The sequence below is a fragment of the Dunckerocampus dactyliophorus genome, chromosome 6 (assembly GCF_027744805.1).
Source record: "Dunckerocampus dactyliophorus isolate RoL2022-P2 chromosome 6, RoL_Ddac_1.1, whole genome shotgun sequence".
In the NCBI taxonomy this organism is placed as follows: domain Eukaryota; kingdom Metazoa; phylum Chordata; class Actinopteri; order Syngnathiformes; family Syngnathidae; genus Dunckerocampus; species Dunckerocampus dactyliophorus.
Window position 1 is genome coordinate 24,450,692 of NC_072824.1, and position 18,756 is coordinate 24,469,447.

The 18,756-nt window shown below is 46.6% G+C and overlaps 1 protein-coding gene across 5 annotated transcripts in view; it reads left to right on the forward strand.

Annotated features, from left to right (window-relative positions):
* The window catches only part of tsc2 (TSC complex subunit 2), a 38,120-nt gene that overhangs the window by 16,194 nt on the left and 3,170 nt on the right, over nucleotides 1–18,756 (forward strand). For 4 of the 5 annotated variants that reach the window (XM_054780322.1, XM_054780321.1, XM_054780325.1 and 1 more), the window contains 10 exons: nucleotides 652–813; nucleotides 884–1,039; nucleotides 1,134–1,246; nucleotides 1,351–1,593; nucleotides 3,888–4,127; nucleotides 8,320–8,477; nucleotides 8,558–9,138; nucleotides 18,042–18,120; nucleotides 18,220–18,306; nucleotides 18,520–18,706. In XM_054780322.1, the coding sequence (XP_054636297.1) occupies nucleotides 652–813; nucleotides 884–1,039; nucleotides 1,134–1,246; nucleotides 1,351–1,593; nucleotides 3,888–4,127; nucleotides 8,320–8,477; nucleotides 8,558–9,138; nucleotides 18,042–18,120; nucleotides 18,220–18,306; nucleotides 18,520–18,706 (2,006 nt within the window). The remainder of the gene's footprint in view (nucleotides 1–651; nucleotides 814–883; nucleotides 1,040–1,133; nucleotides 1,247–1,350; nucleotides 1,594–3,887; nucleotides 4,128–8,319; nucleotides 8,478–8,557; nucleotides 9,139–18,041; nucleotides 18,121–18,219; nucleotides 18,307–18,519; nucleotides 18,707–18,756) is intronic. The other variant, XM_054780324.1, reaches the window with a different exon arrangement.

Sequence of the window (18,756 nt, forward strand, 5' to 3'; positions counted from 1 at the left end):
CACATACATATATATGAGATAATACGTCCCAATTAACTGTTGGTAAACATAGTGACGCTGTAACTTTTCAAATAGTAATTGAGTAGATTAGGTACACGTTACTGTTACTGTTACTCCAACACTGCTTATAATTGGCTGATCTGTCTAGCTCACAAAACACAGGGTTATTTTGTCACTGAAAAGAGAAATACTCATTGTCAGTAGAGGAAAGGTAAGTGTATATAATAGTTCAACACCCAAGTCACAGGGTGGTTTGAGTCAGCCACTTGCATCAATTTATTACAGAAATCTCCTTAAACCTTGCTTAAAATCTGTAAGGTTTCTCTGTAATGCACATACAGTTTTGTGTCAAATGAGATTCATTATGAATAACAAAAGCTCATATACAGTTTGCTTAACATATCACTTCGCTGCTGCTTGTTTTGTGATGACAAACATACATGCTTGCGCTGTAAACTCAGAATGCATGTCATACAGACAGGTGTGTATTTTTTGTGGCCTTCTGCATCTCTTTCCGTATTTTCACTACAGTGCTTGCATGTCTCTATGAGCATGGACATGGTGTGGAAACAAATCTGGACGTCATATGTCTTCCTCTCACTGCATTTCTGCCTTGCTCTTTTTTTTCTGTTTTAATGTTGCGTCATGTAGAATGCAAACCTCCACTACCACTTGCAGCCTAGGCTCCGCCGATGAAAATGCAGTAACTCAGGCAGATGAGGGCCTAAAGACGGTCCACCTGGAGCTCACTGAGACGTGTTTGGACATGATGGCGCGATATGTCTTTTCCAACTTCTCAGCACTGCCTAAAAGGTGAGCAAGCACACAGTTTTTGATGGTTTTATGCTTGTCATATTACATCATTTTGACACTTTCCTTTTAGATCTCCAATTGCAGAGTTCCTCTTGGCGGGAGGTCGCAGTATGACCTGGCTGGTGGGCAATAAGCTGGTGACCATCACCACCAGCGGAGGGGTCCGCACTCAAGCGCTGCTGGGTCTGGACATGGCTGATCGACTAGGAGGAGGGGAAATGACCAGGTGTGATGTTTATGCTCAATAATCCAAACTAAATATCTGCTACTGTTTAGTTTTGTCTTTGATTATTTGTATGTGTTTCTATGTGGCCAAGCAGGTCTGATCCATCACTACACACCCGGATAACTAAAGAGGCACCCGCCAAACTGGAATCCCAGTCAAGCCAGCAGCAAAGCAGAGCCACACGCATACGGGTCCGCTCCATGTCAGGTAGTATTCAACTCTCATTCTCATAGATTTTGTGAGAATGGAGTTAGTTAGTGGCAGAAAAAAAACAATACATACCGTACTGACCGCAAAGACTCTCTTTCCAGGTGGTCACGCTCTTCGTGCTGGTCCGGCCCAAAGTCTCAGCCCTCTAGTGTCCCCCTCAGAGGGAGAGTTAGCTGCTCCACTGTCTCCATCCTCTGCTCCTATGCTGGATGGCCTCAGTCCTTCCTCCTCTACCTCTGCCAATCCGCCAGCCCCCCCACCGCTCAAAGACAACCCCAGCCTGGCTGAATTTGTCCCTATGCTCACTCAGGGCTGGGCTGAGATCTTTATTCGAAGACCATCTGGTATGAAAGAGGAAACTTAAAACTGGTCTTTTATGTGTAACCCTTAAGAGTGCACTCTTTATGATTTGAAATATTGTGAAGTTCCAGAAGTCTAATATCATAGTGAGGCATGTGGGACCTATGTTCAACACCCACTTAAATGACCAGACTTGGTTGGTTCTTGGACAAATAAAAGCCTATGTTTTTACAATTCTTTTAAACTTTATCACTTATTGTGAGCCAAGGTTAAAAATATAAAGGGGTCACATGTTAGATTTAGAAGTATACTCGTATTTTCACGCCCATAAAGCGCACCGTATTAAAAGGCGCAGTCTCAGCTACAGGTGCTATTTTTGTATTTAACACATACACAAGGCGCACCGTGCTATAGGGCGCAGGTATGCATGGTAACACATACCGACTAGCCTACTTGAAATCAGGATCGTCATCACTCAACACAACAGTCTAAGTCATGGTGCACAACTAAAAACATCACACAGCAACGCAAACACAGACAAGACATTACCTCTATTTTTGCAGAACAATAACTAACAACTATGTAGCTCAAACATGTAACTTTAAGAGCATCTGTACCAAAACACAACCGCAAAGCACGCTGGGGAACAGGAAGTGCTCCCCAGCGACGCAGCAAAACACTACCGCAAAGCACGCCGGGGAACGACGCGACAATACGCTAGAATGCTTGCTATTGTATGTTTTTAAAAAACCAGCGAGAGCAAAACTGAGTTGGATTGTACTTTATTGAAGTATTTAACAATGTAATCACGTTATTTTTGATAAATCCTAATCCACAAATCTTTTATATCCCAAATGAAGAGCGGGGCAAGTTCTCCATCAAACACGCCAGGTCCCCTGTCGTCTTTGTCAGTCAGTCTCGTTGCCGTGCGGCGCCTCAGAAATGATGCTGTTTTTTGTGAAAGCTCGAACAGTGCATCAGACACGTTAGCCCAAGCATCCACAATCCATTAGTGAAGCCGTGTTCGCTAGCTGCCATCCATCGCTCCCACGCCGCTCGCGACGTAACTTTAAACACCGTGTTTACATCCATTCGCAAATTGTGGCGAAACTAGCACGGCGCTGCATTCCAGTGTTACTGAAGCATGTTCGCTAGCTGTCATCCATCGCTCCCACGCCGCTCGCAATGTAACTTTAAACGCCGTGTTTACATCCATTCAGAAATTGTGGCGAAACTAGCACGGCTCTGCATTCCTGTGTTCGCTAGCTGTCATCTATCGCTCCCACGGCGCTCACTACGTAACCTTAAACGCCGTGTTTATACCGATGTCCAGCGGTTGGAGTTCCCTCGTCAAGCCTCCCGGAATGATGTTAAGCTCCAGGTTCATTTGTGGTGATGCGTGTGAAAAACATCCGGTTTCTTTCCGTACACGTCACGCAGCCATTTTCTCCTTCCAGCCGTCCGGCTGGAAACTTTTCTTTAGGCAGCATCAGCGTCTACCACAGGTAGCAGTTTCTGTCTATTACCATGGCAACCAAGCACAACAGTAAAAGCCGACTTCTCGTGTCGCGTTCTTTGTATCGCTACCGTGCTGGTCTTCTCTACAGTGTGGTTCACCAGGATGTGGAAAGTGAGCGGCACGTCGTCCATGTTGGTGATGTAGTTGGATGGATAGATGGCGCCATTTCATAATAAAAATAAACTTATATAACTACTGGGGCGTGCCTTTAGCGTCCTCAGTCACGTCCACCTTTCCTTTCCTCTATACAAACAGCGTGTCAGCAGGCTCCCAGTCAGTCGAGCGGAGCGCTCATAAAAGTCACGCAGCAACACTTGCAGATTTTGGAACTCGGTACACACATACAGCGCTCCGCATTATAAGGCGCCCCGCCCATTTTGGACAAAATTTAAGACTTTTAAGTGCGCCTTGTGGTCGTGAAAATACGTAACTTTGGAACTTGTCTGGGTTGTTGATACAGTCAAAGCACCGGGATAGGCATAATAATCAATTGATTAGCTATTCCCTTGTTAACAGATGGATTGTGTGAAATTGATTGTTGTTTCATTCTTTCTTGTAGCAGTTGAGAGAAACTGGAGTGCACTACTTGGCTGCAAACAGCAGAGGTGCTGCTCATTCTATCTTGGCTCGTTTGCAAAGTTGAGCTACATCCAAGCAGACGTTGGAACCACATTGTGTCCACAATATATTAAAAATATAACAATTAATATAGAAAATGATAGTCAAAAAGAATTCAATATTGAATCAGTTAAGTTTATAAAGCATAGCCATCTTTGTTGTAATTTGTGTCCGATCTCTTCTTTCATCCTTTCTAACCAGGTAACACGAGCTGGTTAATGTGTCTGGAGAACCCGCCCAGTCCCTTCTCCTCCGAGCTTGGTAACATGCCCCTGCAGGAGCTCTCGACAGTCCTCATGGCAATGGAGGGAGTGAAGGAAACTCCCGCCCAGACAGCCAGCGCTCCAGCCAGCACGGCTGCTCCTGCACCAGTGGAGCCTTTTAGCCAAGCACACAGCAGTGCTGGAGGGAAGGCACACCTGATCCAGCGCTCCAACACAGGTGAGTGTGACACATTTAAGTGTTTTTGTCATTGATGCATTCACATGTTAGAAGTGCACCGCTAAATAAACATTTAATCATATTTAACTTTCAGTCAATGAAAATAAATCAGTGAATAAAATTAAAGAGCACTTTTGTCCTCACTAGTACATTTGTACAAAATTTTCTGTGTGAATGGAGTTGTAACCAGTGAGTAATTACAACAGAGTCCTGATAGCAGTTTACTATCAATCCAGATTTAATTATTTGCTGGACTGAAATGCATCTCTTATTTAGTTTCACAAACTAGAAGTCAGCGAACATAACAACATGCATGGACAAAACATTTAAACATAACACACACAAAAAAAATCTATATATAATAATGAATGTCCCTTAAACTGTCCTGAGCACAATTTAAGATTTGCTGGCCAGCATACAAAATTAAAGAGTCTATAGAGCTCTATACATGTATGAAGGAATGAGTGTGTGCTGTGGTGCCTGGGATGCTCCAGCAACGGCAGGATGGTGACGATGATGATGACAAGGAGGTGGATGGTGTCCTCTTCCTCCACTGTAGCCAACAAGGAACAGCAACAGTCTCTCACATCCAATTCGCTAGCAGGAAAACAGCATAAAGTCATGCAGTGATGGATTGAGCAGACAGGCCTGGCACACACAGGTGGCTCTCCTACACACTTTGACCATGTGCGAGCCTACAGCGCTCACTATAACAGTATACTGTAATGCACATTGTAATATAAACAAACACAGGGAACATAGTCACCTATATCATTTAAAATAACCTTCTGCTATGAACTAACAGGATGCAAACTATCACATCTATACAAATGAATAGCAACTCCGCCTAGCATAGCAACTAATTAGCGATTAGCGATAGACACACTAATACCATTATTTTGCAAACATATTTTACAATCAACACAACTGTATAATATAAATGACATTGCACATCTCACATGAATGCTCACCTAGCAGGAAAACAGCATAAAGTCATGCAGTGATGGATTGAGCAGACAGGCCTGGCACACACAGGTGGCTCTCCTACACACTTTGACCATGTGCGAGCCTACAGCGCTCACTAGGGGCACCATGGTAACCAATTAACGACTGTCGCAATACTGTCGTAAAGATGTCCATTTCTTATAAAGACAATCACATACAATTATAATAAAACAACGAATGTATAAAATTTAGTAGCACCTTATTTAACTGATAACAACAGTGGCATTAATCCCTGAACATTACCTATAGAAAAATAACATTTCTTTTAATCGCACAAAAACACAGCTGGGTTACAGAGTCATGTGAAAAAGAAAGTAAAGTACATACAATACAAATCCGAAGTTTGGACATACCTTTTCATTTAGTAACATGAGAACGTGTGGCCATACTTTTAACTGGTACTGTAGGGATGTCCCGATTCACATTTTTTTGGCTTCCGATCCAGTCCGATTTTTTTTTATAGTCTTGCCGATCCGATCCTTTTTTTTTTGTTACAAACACAAATTTGTGGAATTGAATACGGTTATGAAAATAGCTCTTCAAAGCATTAAAAATAGTGCAATCAAAGTATTGCTGAATTTACTTTTTTGTTACACAGCATGACCAACACTGTTGTTTGGCTTTTGTAACAAAATTCTGTGAGTCAAGTCCCGATCCAAGAAAAGATACATCCAATAAAAAAGTCCACCCAGTTAAGGATAAAATTGGGAAAAAATGGGCATGCAAAATACTTTAATGGTAGGACTAATTATTTGACGTGGTTATAGATCAGTTTGTGGTGTGATTTAGAATATATGACATTTTTTAACAAACTCTCTTCAGCGCAGTAGTAATTTCTAAACGGTCCCTAGTGTAAACAACCAGCGGTTAGAGCAGTGGCAGAGCCAGAAATTTTTCAGTGGGTGGCCAAGGTGAGACTGATACTCACAAGACACAGAGCTGATATGTCGTCAGTGCTCCGTTGCTCACTTTTCGTTGGACTGAGTATTAAATATCCTATGTTTCGACCTGGACACCTGCGGCTTATAGACAGGTGCGGCCTGGACAAATCTTTTTCTTTTTTTTCTCTTTTAAATTTAGTGGGTGCGATTTATACAGTATTCAGATGCACTCAATAGTCTGGAAACTACGGTGATAATTTGGACATAGTTTGCAGGATGTTGTTTTATTGTTCTTGAGTTCACCATGAATGAATCTGTATACCAAAGTATCCTAGAGTCCTAAGCCAGGCCAGTCAAGTTTGTAAATTCTTAGAATTTACATTTATTAATTTAGAAAAACACCTGCTTCAGTGATGCTGTTTTTCTGTGTTTTGAATGGCACCATCTTTTTTTGCCTGTCGGCATTGTTCCCTCCTGTGTTCCTCCTCCCCTTGTTCTGACGACTTTGCTTGTCATGTTTGTCCCTCGTCACCATTGTGCTGGTTTGTGATTGGCTTACATGGCATCCTGCACTGCTCTCTGGTGTCCTGCCTGCAGTGGGCGACTCGCTCTGGTTTCTGGGTCAGGGCAGTGGCCCCCTAGGCCCTCTGGCCCCTGGCAGGTTGCACAGGAGCATTTCCTGGGCAGGTATTGTCCCCATGTGTGTCCCCCACCCCTAACCCACCACCTTCTAGATAACTCCTGGCCTAGTGAATTTCCTCTCACTTGTGCATTACGGTTGTCAGTAACGGCAAAATAGCTCAAATCTTTTTTTCCCCCCACAATTCATTTTAAGGATATGTTTTGTTAAAATGTGGCTATTCACTTCCTTTGTGCTGGCAGAAGACACAATGGATCTCAACCATTACATAAATCTAGAGCCAACTAGTTTAAACAATTACCCACATGTACTAATATATTCTTAACATCTCCAATGATATTACATCAATTTTACATTACATCAATTGTTACAGTCATTTATTTACTTTTGCAACTAAAGTGTAATACTGATACACGGTAGTTTATATGATATATGATTTAGACAGTTTCATTGCTGGATTTCAAAAGAAACTATTGACTCCCAAGCTTACCTAACTACATCCTTGTAGCAGATGTTTCAGTCACTTATTCAGCTCAGTAAAGTCAGTTTAATTCCCTAATACATTGAATGAACCACAATAGTTTGCAAGAGCTCATTTTGTCCCGTCACAGACAACTGATGCAAAGAATGGTTCAGTTCCGTATTTGTACAAGTGAGGCAACAGATGATTTCTGATTAAATTTGATTACATCAAACTTTATTGATCCCCTGGGTGTGTGCCCTCGGGGAAATTAAGGATGATCACTGCAGGAAGGGCTGCTCTCCAATCATTCCAATGACTTGATTTTTTTTGTCGTCTTCCATGATTGATTTTCCTTTGCTAATTAACTTTATTGAGTCTGAAATGTTTTACCTTCCATGAGGGTGTCAGCAGGATAGCCCAGACCCCATGCAACTTTATTCCTCTTTTTTGATATCATTGGTGTGGCCATGAAGATGACTTTTTTTCAGAGCTGCTGCTGCTGCTGTTTTGCGGCCAACTCATTAGTGTCACAGATGTGAACTTGTTGGTATTTTCCTCTTCAAAAATAGGCAGAGTTCTGTTTTGGAGCTGTGGGACTGGAGGGGCTGTTCTGGGCTCCTGTTGACTGAATTTGGCCTGAGATAACCAACAACAGTCAAACAAATACAGTAGATGCGTGCATGATGACAGGGTTGGGTGGTATCAGTGTGACTTCACTGTGCTACATAACACATTACAAGGCATCTTATGGCTGATATTTTATTAGCCTATTTAGATATCCAGCTATGAAATAATCATTCAGTCAAAGCAGCAGTATTGAATGTTTTGTTTCAATATTGCCCAATACTGCCCAAGCCTTAATGTTAATCACAAAACATGTCCGTGATAGACAGACGCTGCCCACATTGATCTGTTTGTGATTCTGATCAATGTTTCTAGTTTTAGAGTAATGCAGACTGTTCCTGTGCATGTGTTTGTGTCTATGAGCCTCTGATGCTGCTCCATGCGGATGCATGTGATTGATTGATTTAATGACGCCTCGTAGAGTTTAGAGATGTGTGAGATGACACATTTGCAACTGACAGCTATGGTGATTGTTGTTGAGACTAACAGGTCTTGTGTGTGTGTCAAGGGCCGGAAGATGTTTTATTGATATGTTGTCAGATACTCATGTTGTATGTTTGACATTGTGTCCTCCTGCAGACTCAGTAGTGGTACTGGAGGAAGGGTCAGGGGTCACAAGTGCACACACTCCATCCGACTGGTTAGAAAGTGAGGAATTTGAGCCCATGCCGTCCGATCCCATCTTCATTTCTGCTGATAAGCTCGCCAAAGCCCCACCTCCAGGAACGCTCAGTAGGGTAGGTGGAAATAAAGATCAAACTGCAAGGTGTGGTTCGAGATTGATGTAATTAAAGACCTGTTCTGCTTTGACCCCCAGTCCTCTTCCACCTCCAGTCAAGATGATGAAAAGTCCACCTTGGAGGAAGTGAGTGAGGGAGCCATTCCAATCGATCAGCCTACTCAGGGGCTCTCTACCCCTGGCAGCCAGGAGCTCCTCTTCCAGGGCACCAACCAGTCCCAGGGTCATGGACTCAACAAGTCCAGCTCCTCCCCAGAGCTTCAGACCTTACCAGAAGCTTTCTCCAAAGCCGCTTTGGAGTCAGAGAATGTGCTGGGAGATGCGGCCCAGCCTAGAGTGCTTTCAGAGGCCAAGGTCCAGCCACCTGCTGAGAGGGAGAATGTAGGAGGTGACCTCAGTGGACTCATGACTCCGAGTCAACTAGTGGAAGGTTCTTCTGCAGTACTGCCCCAAAGTGGAGGAGCAAGAATGAAGTTAGAGTTTCCACCAGCTGGAGCACAACCAGGGCCCATCTCACCCAGCGGGGGCCACAGACCTCGGGGCCACACCATCTCAGTATCGGCGCCGTCCTCGAGGAGAGAGAGGAGGACCGAGAGAGATTCGTACCACAGCCGACCCGGACCCAGCAACACTGAGAAGACATCCGGGCTCAGCCCGAGGTACAAAACTGATATTGATGCTGCAGTGTTGAATCTCTAGCGTGGTTTAGCACATACAGAAATACACACATTAAAACTAAAGTTTATAACTTGTCACCTGTAGTATGGCATCATCAAGGACTTTATGGAAGTATTACAATAGATTCTCGCTTTTCGCGGGAGTTATGCTCCAGGGCCACCAGCGAATAGTGAAAAACCGTGTGTAACTCTGTAAAGTTGCGTCTTTTCTCACATGCAATTATTATTTTATTTCTGCAATGAGCTATACATTGGACACCATGCGTGTTCTGCCAGCAAGGCGAGATGCTGCCAGGTGAAGGAGGAGTGTGTCCAAGCGCTGCCTGTCTCTGTCGTGTTGCATTGTGGAGGTTTTAGAGTGTTCAGACCGGCATTGCAGTGCTGCTGCACAATCAGAGGTGGAGCTCATGCGTGGCCACTTTTGTTGACTGCTTGTATTTAATTACAGAATAAGCGCATGATCACGAAACACTTCCTGCCTTTCACTTTTAATGTGCACCCCTACTCGCTTAATGTGGCATTTTTTTGCACATATGCTGCAACCGATTTTTGTGCCAAACTTTGGCTCTGTCTTTAAAATATAATAACTCAGTCATTTCTGAATACTTTTTTACTTTCGACCACTCAAAATGTTCAGTGGCATCAGACCTATCCATACATATATAGGATTTATTTATTTATTTATTTTTGATACCCTCTATGTACAATAAAAGCAATAATGTGCTTTCAGCGAAAAACAATTATGTGTATATCTATATAAAAAAATTAATTAAAATTGGAATGTTTGATATGAATAATTAGGGCCTTGAATATGTTAAAAAATCATAACAACAGATTTTTTGTGGAATGCATATTTTTTTGACAATGGCAATTTTATGTTAATTACCCCAGTAACGCGATTTTTTGTCCAAATATTGGCAGACCCTTGGAAGTGTATAATTTCTGAATACTTTTTTTACTTTCAACCACTCAAAATATTCAGTGGCATCAGACCTATCCATGCATATATAGTTTTTTGTATTTATTTATTTTTGAACGTGAATGAACATGAACAATAAACAACTTTTTTTTTTTTTCGAACAATTCATGCAAGTCGGCCTCATATGCTTTCGTCATACTGATATGCCGCATTTAGAGCAGACATTGGACGCTCTCAGTGGGTGTGTCACAAAGTCCACACTGCTTTCTCTTTCGTGAAGGTCCAGGTGTGGCCTCTGCAGCCTGCAAGAAAGCGTTTTGCAAGCTTTTTGCAGGCTTTTTGCAGCCAAAAAGCTGTTTTGCAGCCAAAAAGCTGTGTAGCGACGGGTATATTGTGTTGCTCCTAGCTGTGGTTTTGGTATGTGAGCTATAGGGGGCAGTCGGGTTCAGCATGTTGTGTGGAGCAAGCGTTTTGGTGAAAAGGGCGTAGATTAAGAAGGTTAAGGAAGTGTTGCTGTTTTACACACACGTGTAGCTAAGGCTCCTGCATTTGTAAGTGCTTTCCGATCTGTGAAAATAAATGGCCGACTGAATGCCGCCATCCTGACGTGTAGTTATTCAGCCGTCATTACACTGGTGTCAGAAGTGACTTCGAACGTGAGCCTACTGCTGTGTTTTGTCCGTGTCACCGGCATCAGCGAGTATGAGCCAAAGGAGAGGCGAGCCGCGTGTGAAGGAGGAGGCGGAGAGCGACAGCGAAGTGAGCGCTGCCGGGTGGGGAGAGAGAGAGCGTCGAGAGAGAGTGAGAGCTTGTCGGGAGGAGTGGAGGAGGCTTAGAGAGGCTGTCGACGTGCCGGCCAGCGTGGGGCGATCACCGGCGGCCATGAGTGGCGGTCGTGCAGCCTGCATAGAGAGCAACGCGGGGGACAGCTCAGCACGTGCACCTGTGGCCATGTGTTTGAAAACGCCCAAATATTCAGGAAAAGCTGACTGGGAAGCTTTTCACGCCCAATTTGAGCTGATTGCAAATGCCCAACAGTGGTCCAATAAAGATAAAGCCCTGCAGCTTGCATTGTGTCTCACAGAAGATGCCTTATCCTGCCTTTTGCTCCTTGACCCAGAGAGCCGCCATGATTACGAAGCTTTAGTGGGGGCGCTAAAGAGGCGTTTTGGACAGTGCACACAGCTGGGCCTACTGAGAAATGAACTAAGTCATAGATGCCGCGCAGCAGGGGAACCGTTGCGGACCTTGGCATATGCCATCGAGAGTTTGTCAAGGCGGGCATATTCCCACATGTCACCAGAGGTACAAAGTGAGCTGGCACGTGATCAGTTTGTCAGAGCTCTTCGGCCCCCAGAATTAAGAGTTCAAGTCCATCTGTTGCACCCCCACACCCTGCAAGAAGCCTTGGAATTGGCTGTGGAGAGGGAGATGGTGGCGTGCTCCAGCGCGACGGAGGAAAGGGTCCCTCCCCCCACAGCAAGGTCAGCAGCAGGGAGTCATGAGGCTGACGATAAACCCCCTTGGGTGGCCGAAATCACAGAACTGATTAGGTCCGTGTCACTACAGTCGCCGCAACGTCCACGCCCTGGGGTGAGGTTCTGCTGGGGGTGTGGCCAGCCCGGCCATTTGGTCAAAGAGTGCCCTCGCTCGCGCCGGTCGTCGGGAAACGACTTTGGGCCCGCATAGAGGGGGGTGTGCGGACCCAAGAAGCCAGCCCCCCACAAGCTGCTTTGTCTACAACCTCCAGGGGGTCTCAAGTGGACATGGGCGTAGAGGCAATTGGAGCTGTGGGGCGCACGTCAGACAGAGGCTCAGGCTATGTGTTGATTCAGGTGGAGGGCGTGTTCTGCCCGGCCCTCATAGACACAGGGGCAACGGTGACGCTGATAAGGCCTGACATGTGGCCGAAGAACGCCCATTTTGCGCCGACAGCAGTAGCTCTGCGCACAGTCACAGGAGAGTGGTCCCCTCTTCAAGGCAAAGGACGACTGACGTTGTCGGTGGGGGGCATGTCACTCCAGCACCCAGTATGGATAGCAGCCATACAAGACCCATGCATCTTAGGTCTGGACTTTTTGAAGGCAGCCAACTGTGTTGTGAACATTGGAGGTGGGTGGATCAGCTTCCAGGGAGGCCCTGCCATTCCTATAACCTCCCGGGGCTCCCTCGATCCCCGAGTCAAGCCTATGGCGTGCGCACTGGAAACCACTGGTCAACTACTACCCTCGAGGGCACCCTGCCAAAGACAAGAGACACCAGGCACAGGCTCCGTGGAAGAGGGAGCTGTGGACAAGACGCTGTGGGAGTTATGGAAAAGGAACTGCAACGGCCTGACCCTCAAGCAAGAGGAGCAGCTTTGGAATCTGCTGAAAGACTTCAGTGATACCTTTGCCAAGAGTGACGATGAGGGGGGTCTCACCCATGTGACGCAGCTGGGGATTGACACGGGCGAGGCCAGGCCCATTAGATGTCGCCCCCGTCGCCTTCCTTTGGCCCGGCAAGCGGCTTGTGAGGAGGCAGTGGTCAAGCTGCTGCGAGCGGGCATCATCGAACCTTCTGACAGCCCATGGGCGTCAGCAGTTGTCATGGTGCCAAAGAAGTTGGGGGGATGGCGGCTCTGTGTGGACTACAGGACTGTCAATGGGGTGACTAAGAAGGACGCGTACCCCCTGCCGCGCATAGATGAGTCCTTAGACTTGGTCTCGGGCTCATCCTGGTTCTCGTCCTTGGACCTCCGCAGTGGCTATTATCAGGTGCCGCTTTCCCAGGACGCCCGACCCAAGACTGCATTTTGCACCGGGAGGGGCCTGTGGCAGTTTAAGGTCCTTCCTTTTGGACTGTGCAATGCACCGGCGACCTTTTCGAGGTTGATGGACAGAGTGTTGGCTGGAGTCCCTCGTCAGCAGTGCCTCGTCTACCTGGATGACATCCTGGCCCACGGCAGCTCGTTCGAGGCAGCACTAAAGTCCTTGAAGTTAGTGTTCCTGGGGCTGGCCTCGTACTACAGGAGGTTCGTACGAGCCTTCGCAGGCACCGCGGCGCCCCTCTTCCAGCTGCTCCAGAAGGGCAGAGTCTTTGAGTGGTCCGACCAGTGCCAAAAAGCATTCAGCAGTCTCCAGCAAGCCCTGAGTGAGTCCCCAGTGCTAGCACCCGCGAACCCCGACTTGCCTTTCATCCTTGACACAGATGCCAGTGGAGAGGGAATAGGAGCAGTGCTGGCGCAACCCACACCTGAAGGCGAGCGGGTCGTGGCCTACTTCAGCAGAGTGTTCAGCAAGGCTGAAAGGCGCTATTGTGTCACCCGCAGAGAGCTGCTGACCGTGGTGCTGTCCATCAGGCATTTTAGATATTACTTATGTGGCCAGCCGTTCAGGGTGAGGACAGACCACTCGGCTCTCAGCTGGCTGATGACCTTGAAGGAGCCAGAAGGGCAAGTGGCCCGGTGGCTTGAAGAACTCCAGGCCTACGACTTCAAGGTGGAGCACAGAGCCGGGACACGTCACTCCAACGCAGACGCGCTGTCCCGCCGGCCGTGTGCTGCAGAGGGCTGCCGCTATTGTGAAAGAAGAGAGGCCCGGGAGGAGGAGCTGCTGGAGGAAGCGAGTGGTGGCGTGTCAGAGTGCCGAGCCACAGGAGTGATGGTCATGCAACTCCAGATGGTAGGAGTCGCTGAATGGGAGAAGCAGCAAGAGGGGGATGCAGACCTGCAGCCAGTCCGGAGGTGGGTGGAGTCTCAGCAACGTCCAGCATGGGAGGAGATAGCACACATGTCAGCAGGGACTAAAGGCCTGTGGTCCAAGTTTGAGACACTGCGTCTGAGTCAAGGGGTGCTGTAGCGAGCGTGGAAGGAGCCGGCGACGGGAGAAATGAGGTGGCAGGTGGTTGTCCCAAAGAGTTTACAAGAGCCTGTGCTCAACGCCATGCATGGGGCAGCTGGTTCTGGACACTTTGGTGTGGCTAAGACGTTGCGCCGCCTGCGCCAAAGTTTCTACTGGGGCCACTGCAGGAGAGATGTGGAGGATTTTTGCCGCCGCTGTGACCTGTGTACAGCGAGGAAGGGCCCGCCTGGCCGTTCCTGTGCCCCGCTGCAGCAGGCCCTCATGGGGGCGCCCATGGAAAGAGTGGCAGACCAAGAAGCAGAGACAGTCGCCACTGCTTTGATAGAGGGAATGTTTAGCCGTTTTGGCGTTCCGGAGACGCTGCATAGTGACCAAGGAAGAAATTTTGAGTCACGAGTGTTTGCAAAAATGTGCAAGCACCTGGGCATCAGAAAGACGCGCACCACCCCGCTGCAGCCACAGAGTGACGGGTTGGTGGAAAGATTCCACCGCACGTTGGGCGAGCAGCTGGCCATTTTGACATCGCAGCACCAGAAGGACTGGGATGATCATCTTCCTCTGGTGCTCATGGCCTGCCGCTCTGCTGTGCAGGAGTCCACAGCCTGCACCCCAGCCCTGCTCATGTTGGGGAGGGAGCTCCGCACGCCAGCCGAGCTGTCCTTTGGCTGCCCCCCTGAGGCCACAGAGCCGGTCCCAGGTCCAGAGTATTCCAGGAAACTCCAGAACCGGCTGGAGGCCGTTCACGAGTTTGCCCGCCAGCAGCAACAGAGGGCGGGCAGGCGACAGAAGAGGAACTACGACCTGAAAGCCAGAGGGAGGCATTTCCAGCAGGACGAGCGGGTGTGGGTCTACCTTCCGCAGCGCAAGAAGGGCCGGTGCCCCAAACTGGACAGCCCCTGGACGGGACCGTGCCGAGTTCTAGAGAGAGTCGGGGAAGTGGTGTACCGGGTGCAGTTGCCAGGCCGAGGGAGAAAAGTGGTCCTTCATCGTGACCGGCTGGCGCCGTACCGGGGAGTGCAAGACCCCGCAGTGGTGGGCCGTGGGGCTCCGTCAGCACCAGAGACTGAGGAGGGACGTTCGTCTCTCCGGACTCATGCGGGTGAGCCACCTGGGGTGGCAATGCCCGAGGTGAGGCAGCCGGTTTCACCATCGGCAGGGACGCCGCCTGTGGGGGCGCGGCCAAGGAGGAGGAGAAGGCCGCCACGGTATCTCAGAGACTATGTGGGTCACAATGTTGGGGGGAGCACTTGAGTGTGTTGTATTGTTTTTGTTAAATGTGCCTCGTTGGTCGTTAATTTTTGGTGCCCTAGGGGCGAGGGCCTTTACAGGGAGGGGGTAGTGTAGCGACGGGTATATTGTGTTGCTCCTAGCTGTGGTTTTGGTATGTGAGCTATAGGGGGCAGTCGGGTTCAGCATGTTGTGTGGAGCAAGCGTTTTGGTGAAAAGGGCGTAGATTAAGAAGGTTAAGGAAGTGTTGCTGTTTTACACACATGTGTAGCTAAGGCTCCTGCATTTGTAAGTGCTTTCCGATCTGTGAAAATAAATGGCCGACTGAATGCCGCCATCCTGACGTGTAGTTATTCAGCCGTCATTACAGCTGTTTTGCAGGCAAAAAGCTGTTTTCCAACGCGAGCTGTATTGGGAAATGCTCTCAAAACACCGTTATTCAATAGGAAGAGGGAGGGGGGAGGGTCAGATTCAAACGCTGGACCAATAGATTTGAATTAGAAACATCAAACTACAACTCCCAGCATTCCCCCAAGCAGAGCCGCCATTTCGAAGTGACGCGCTGCAGACTCTGCAAACACAGACGCGCATACTCCGCGCATACATGCACAATTTTGCAAATAACACTTTATTTTGCAAAATAACTTCACCCAGCAATGCACACACACACACACACGCACCTATTCTAGCAAGACGGACAGTTTCCATGACGTTCATTTTGCACGATTGGGCGCTCATTGCAAAGACGCCATTAGTTAGGCTGTGTCGCCATCCAGTGGATTGTGGGTGTAAATTCAACAACAAAAAAAAAATCACTCTGCTGTTTTTCGACTCGCCACTGAATGGATTGAAGCGGAAATCACGGGAAATGCATGATAAAACATGAGGTTTACAGTGCATCAAAAAATATACATTATAATGGGAGTCTATCTGCCAAAACGTGGATTTTTATAACGTTCCATAGCTTTTTTATTTAGCTCAGAGATGCAACACTTTACAAATGTCAGCTTGGTGCCATTTTTTTGTTTTTCGTCTATTTCCAACCTGGGAGACCTTGAAGCAACCAAAGTGTTTTTTCCCCAAATGCTTTTCTCTTTAAAATAAATCTCATTTTCCATAATATGGACACAAAACGCCACAAGGGTTTGTGGCATTTTTTTGCACATATGCTGCAACCGATTTTTGTGCCAAACTTTGGCTCTGTCTTTAAAATATAATAACTCAGTCATTTCTGAATACTTTTTTACTTTCGACCACTCAAAATGTTCAGTGGCATCAGACCTATCCATACATATATAGGATTTATTTATTTATTTATTTTTGATACCCTCTATGTACAATAAAAGCAATAATGTGCTTTCAGCGAAAAACAATTATGTGTATATCTATATAAAAAAATTAATTAAAATTGGAATGTTTGATATGAATAATTAGGGCCTTGAATATGTTAAAAAATCATAACAACAGATTTTTTGTGGAATGCATATTTTTTTGACACTGGCAATTTTATGTTAATTACTCCAGTAACGCGATTTTTTGTCCAAATATTGGCAGACCCTTGGAAGTGTATAATTTCTGAATCCTTTTTTTACTTTCAACCACTCAAAATATTCAGTGGCATCAGACCTATCCATGCATATATAGTTTTTTGTATTTATTTATTTTTGAACGTGAATGAACATGAACAATAAACTTTTTTTTTTTTTCGAACAATTCATGCAAGTCGGCCTCATATGCTTTCGTCATACTGATATGCCGCATTTAGAGCAGACATTGGACGCTCTCAGTGGGTGTGTCACAAAGTCCACACTGCTTTCTCTTTCGTGAAGGTCCAGGTGTGGCCTCTGCAGCCTGCAAGAAAGCGTTTTGCAAGCTTTTTGCAGCCAAAAAGCTGTTTTGCAGCCAAAAAGCTGTTTTGCAGGCAAAAAGCTGTTTTCCAACGCGAGCTGTATTGGGAAATGCTCTCAAAACACCGCTATCCAATAGGAAGAGGGAGGGGGGAGGGTCAGATTTAAACGCTGGACCAATAGATTTGAATTAGAAACATCAAACTACAACTCCCAGCATTTTCCCAAGCAGAGCCGCCATTTCGAAGTGACGCGCTGCAGATAATGGGAGTCTATCTGCCAAAACGTGGATTTTTATAACGTTCCATAGCTTTTTTATTTAGCTCAGAGATGTAACACTTTACAAATGTCAGCTTGGTGCCATTTTTTTGTTTTTCGTCTATTTCCAACCTGGGAGACCTTGAAGCAACCAAGTGTTTTTTCCCCAAATGCTTTTCTCTTTAAAATAAATCTCATTTTCCATAATATGGACACAAAACGCCACAATTAATGTAGCGACCATGCCGCTAAATTATCAGCACTGATCTCCTGTACGTATGAGGTGTGTTATAAAGCGGTGCCGTCCCGGAGGTCCGGAGGACCAGAGTAGAGAGCGGAGGAAGTCACCTGCTGTGGCCGCCATGGTGCACTGTGGTCGGACACCTGCTCAGAGCAGACCCGTGGCGGCCATTATTGATGTTGAAGGTGATTAATGGTAAGGGTGTTTCAGGATGCAGACAAGTCCGAACACCTACTTATTTTGATCGGAAAAATATCAAGTAACTTTGATCAAATGTAGAATTACTACTCTACGCCCAAGCTGTTCAACTTTGTTGGGAAAAAACATCCACACGTCACTTGCTGATACCGGGAACACTTATTTTACATTACACTGTTACGTATAGTCTTCTTTTCGTCTCACGTTCGTCTTCTATTGTTGAGATTGCAGCAAAAATCCAACGAAAAAGTAGACTCAATTTTTGCTCAATCAACATATTACATTATATGCTAACAGTGAATGTGGCTTTTTAGTCATATGCCTTTCACTCTTTGTCTCCTCCTCCACTCTAGCTTTGTATTCCTCCAGCTCTACCACTCTCCCTTTTTTGGGAATGAAGCCAACAAGCCTCTGCTGCTGCCCAAAACGCAGGTTAGTGTCCCACAGATGACCCCCGCGAAGCCCCGAACCAACCAACCAACCAACCAAACTAAAGCTTGCTGGCTAATGAGGAGTGTTTCCTGTCTGTAGGTGATTGAGCGTGCCGTGAAGGTTCTGGACCAGATGCCTCCTTATGACACTCATAAGATCGGAGTGATCTTTGTCGGAGCGGGTCAGGTGAGGACACTTTTTGTATATGGTTGTTAGTTTACATGTGTCCTGTGATTGATTGTACACCACCTCTCCCAAAGTCAGCTGGGATAGACTCCAGCTCACTCGTGACCATAAACAGGAGAAGTAGTAGAACGTGAATGAATTGAGTCCAAAATGCTTGAATTCATGAAGCTTTATGAACCACAAAACACTTGACGTATTCTCCTATTTTCGTAGATCAACAACGAGGTAGCCATCCTGTCCAATGAGTACGGTTCAAACCGTTACGCTTCCTTCCTCACTGGCCTCGGTAAATTAATCCACCTGAAGGACTGTGACCCCGACCAGATCTTCCTGGGGGGGCTGGATCAGTACGGAGACGACGGCGAGTTCACCTACTGCTGGCATGATGACATCATGCAAGGTGTAACAAGAAGACCTTTTAGTGTTTTCCACAGGACTGCAATCTATATG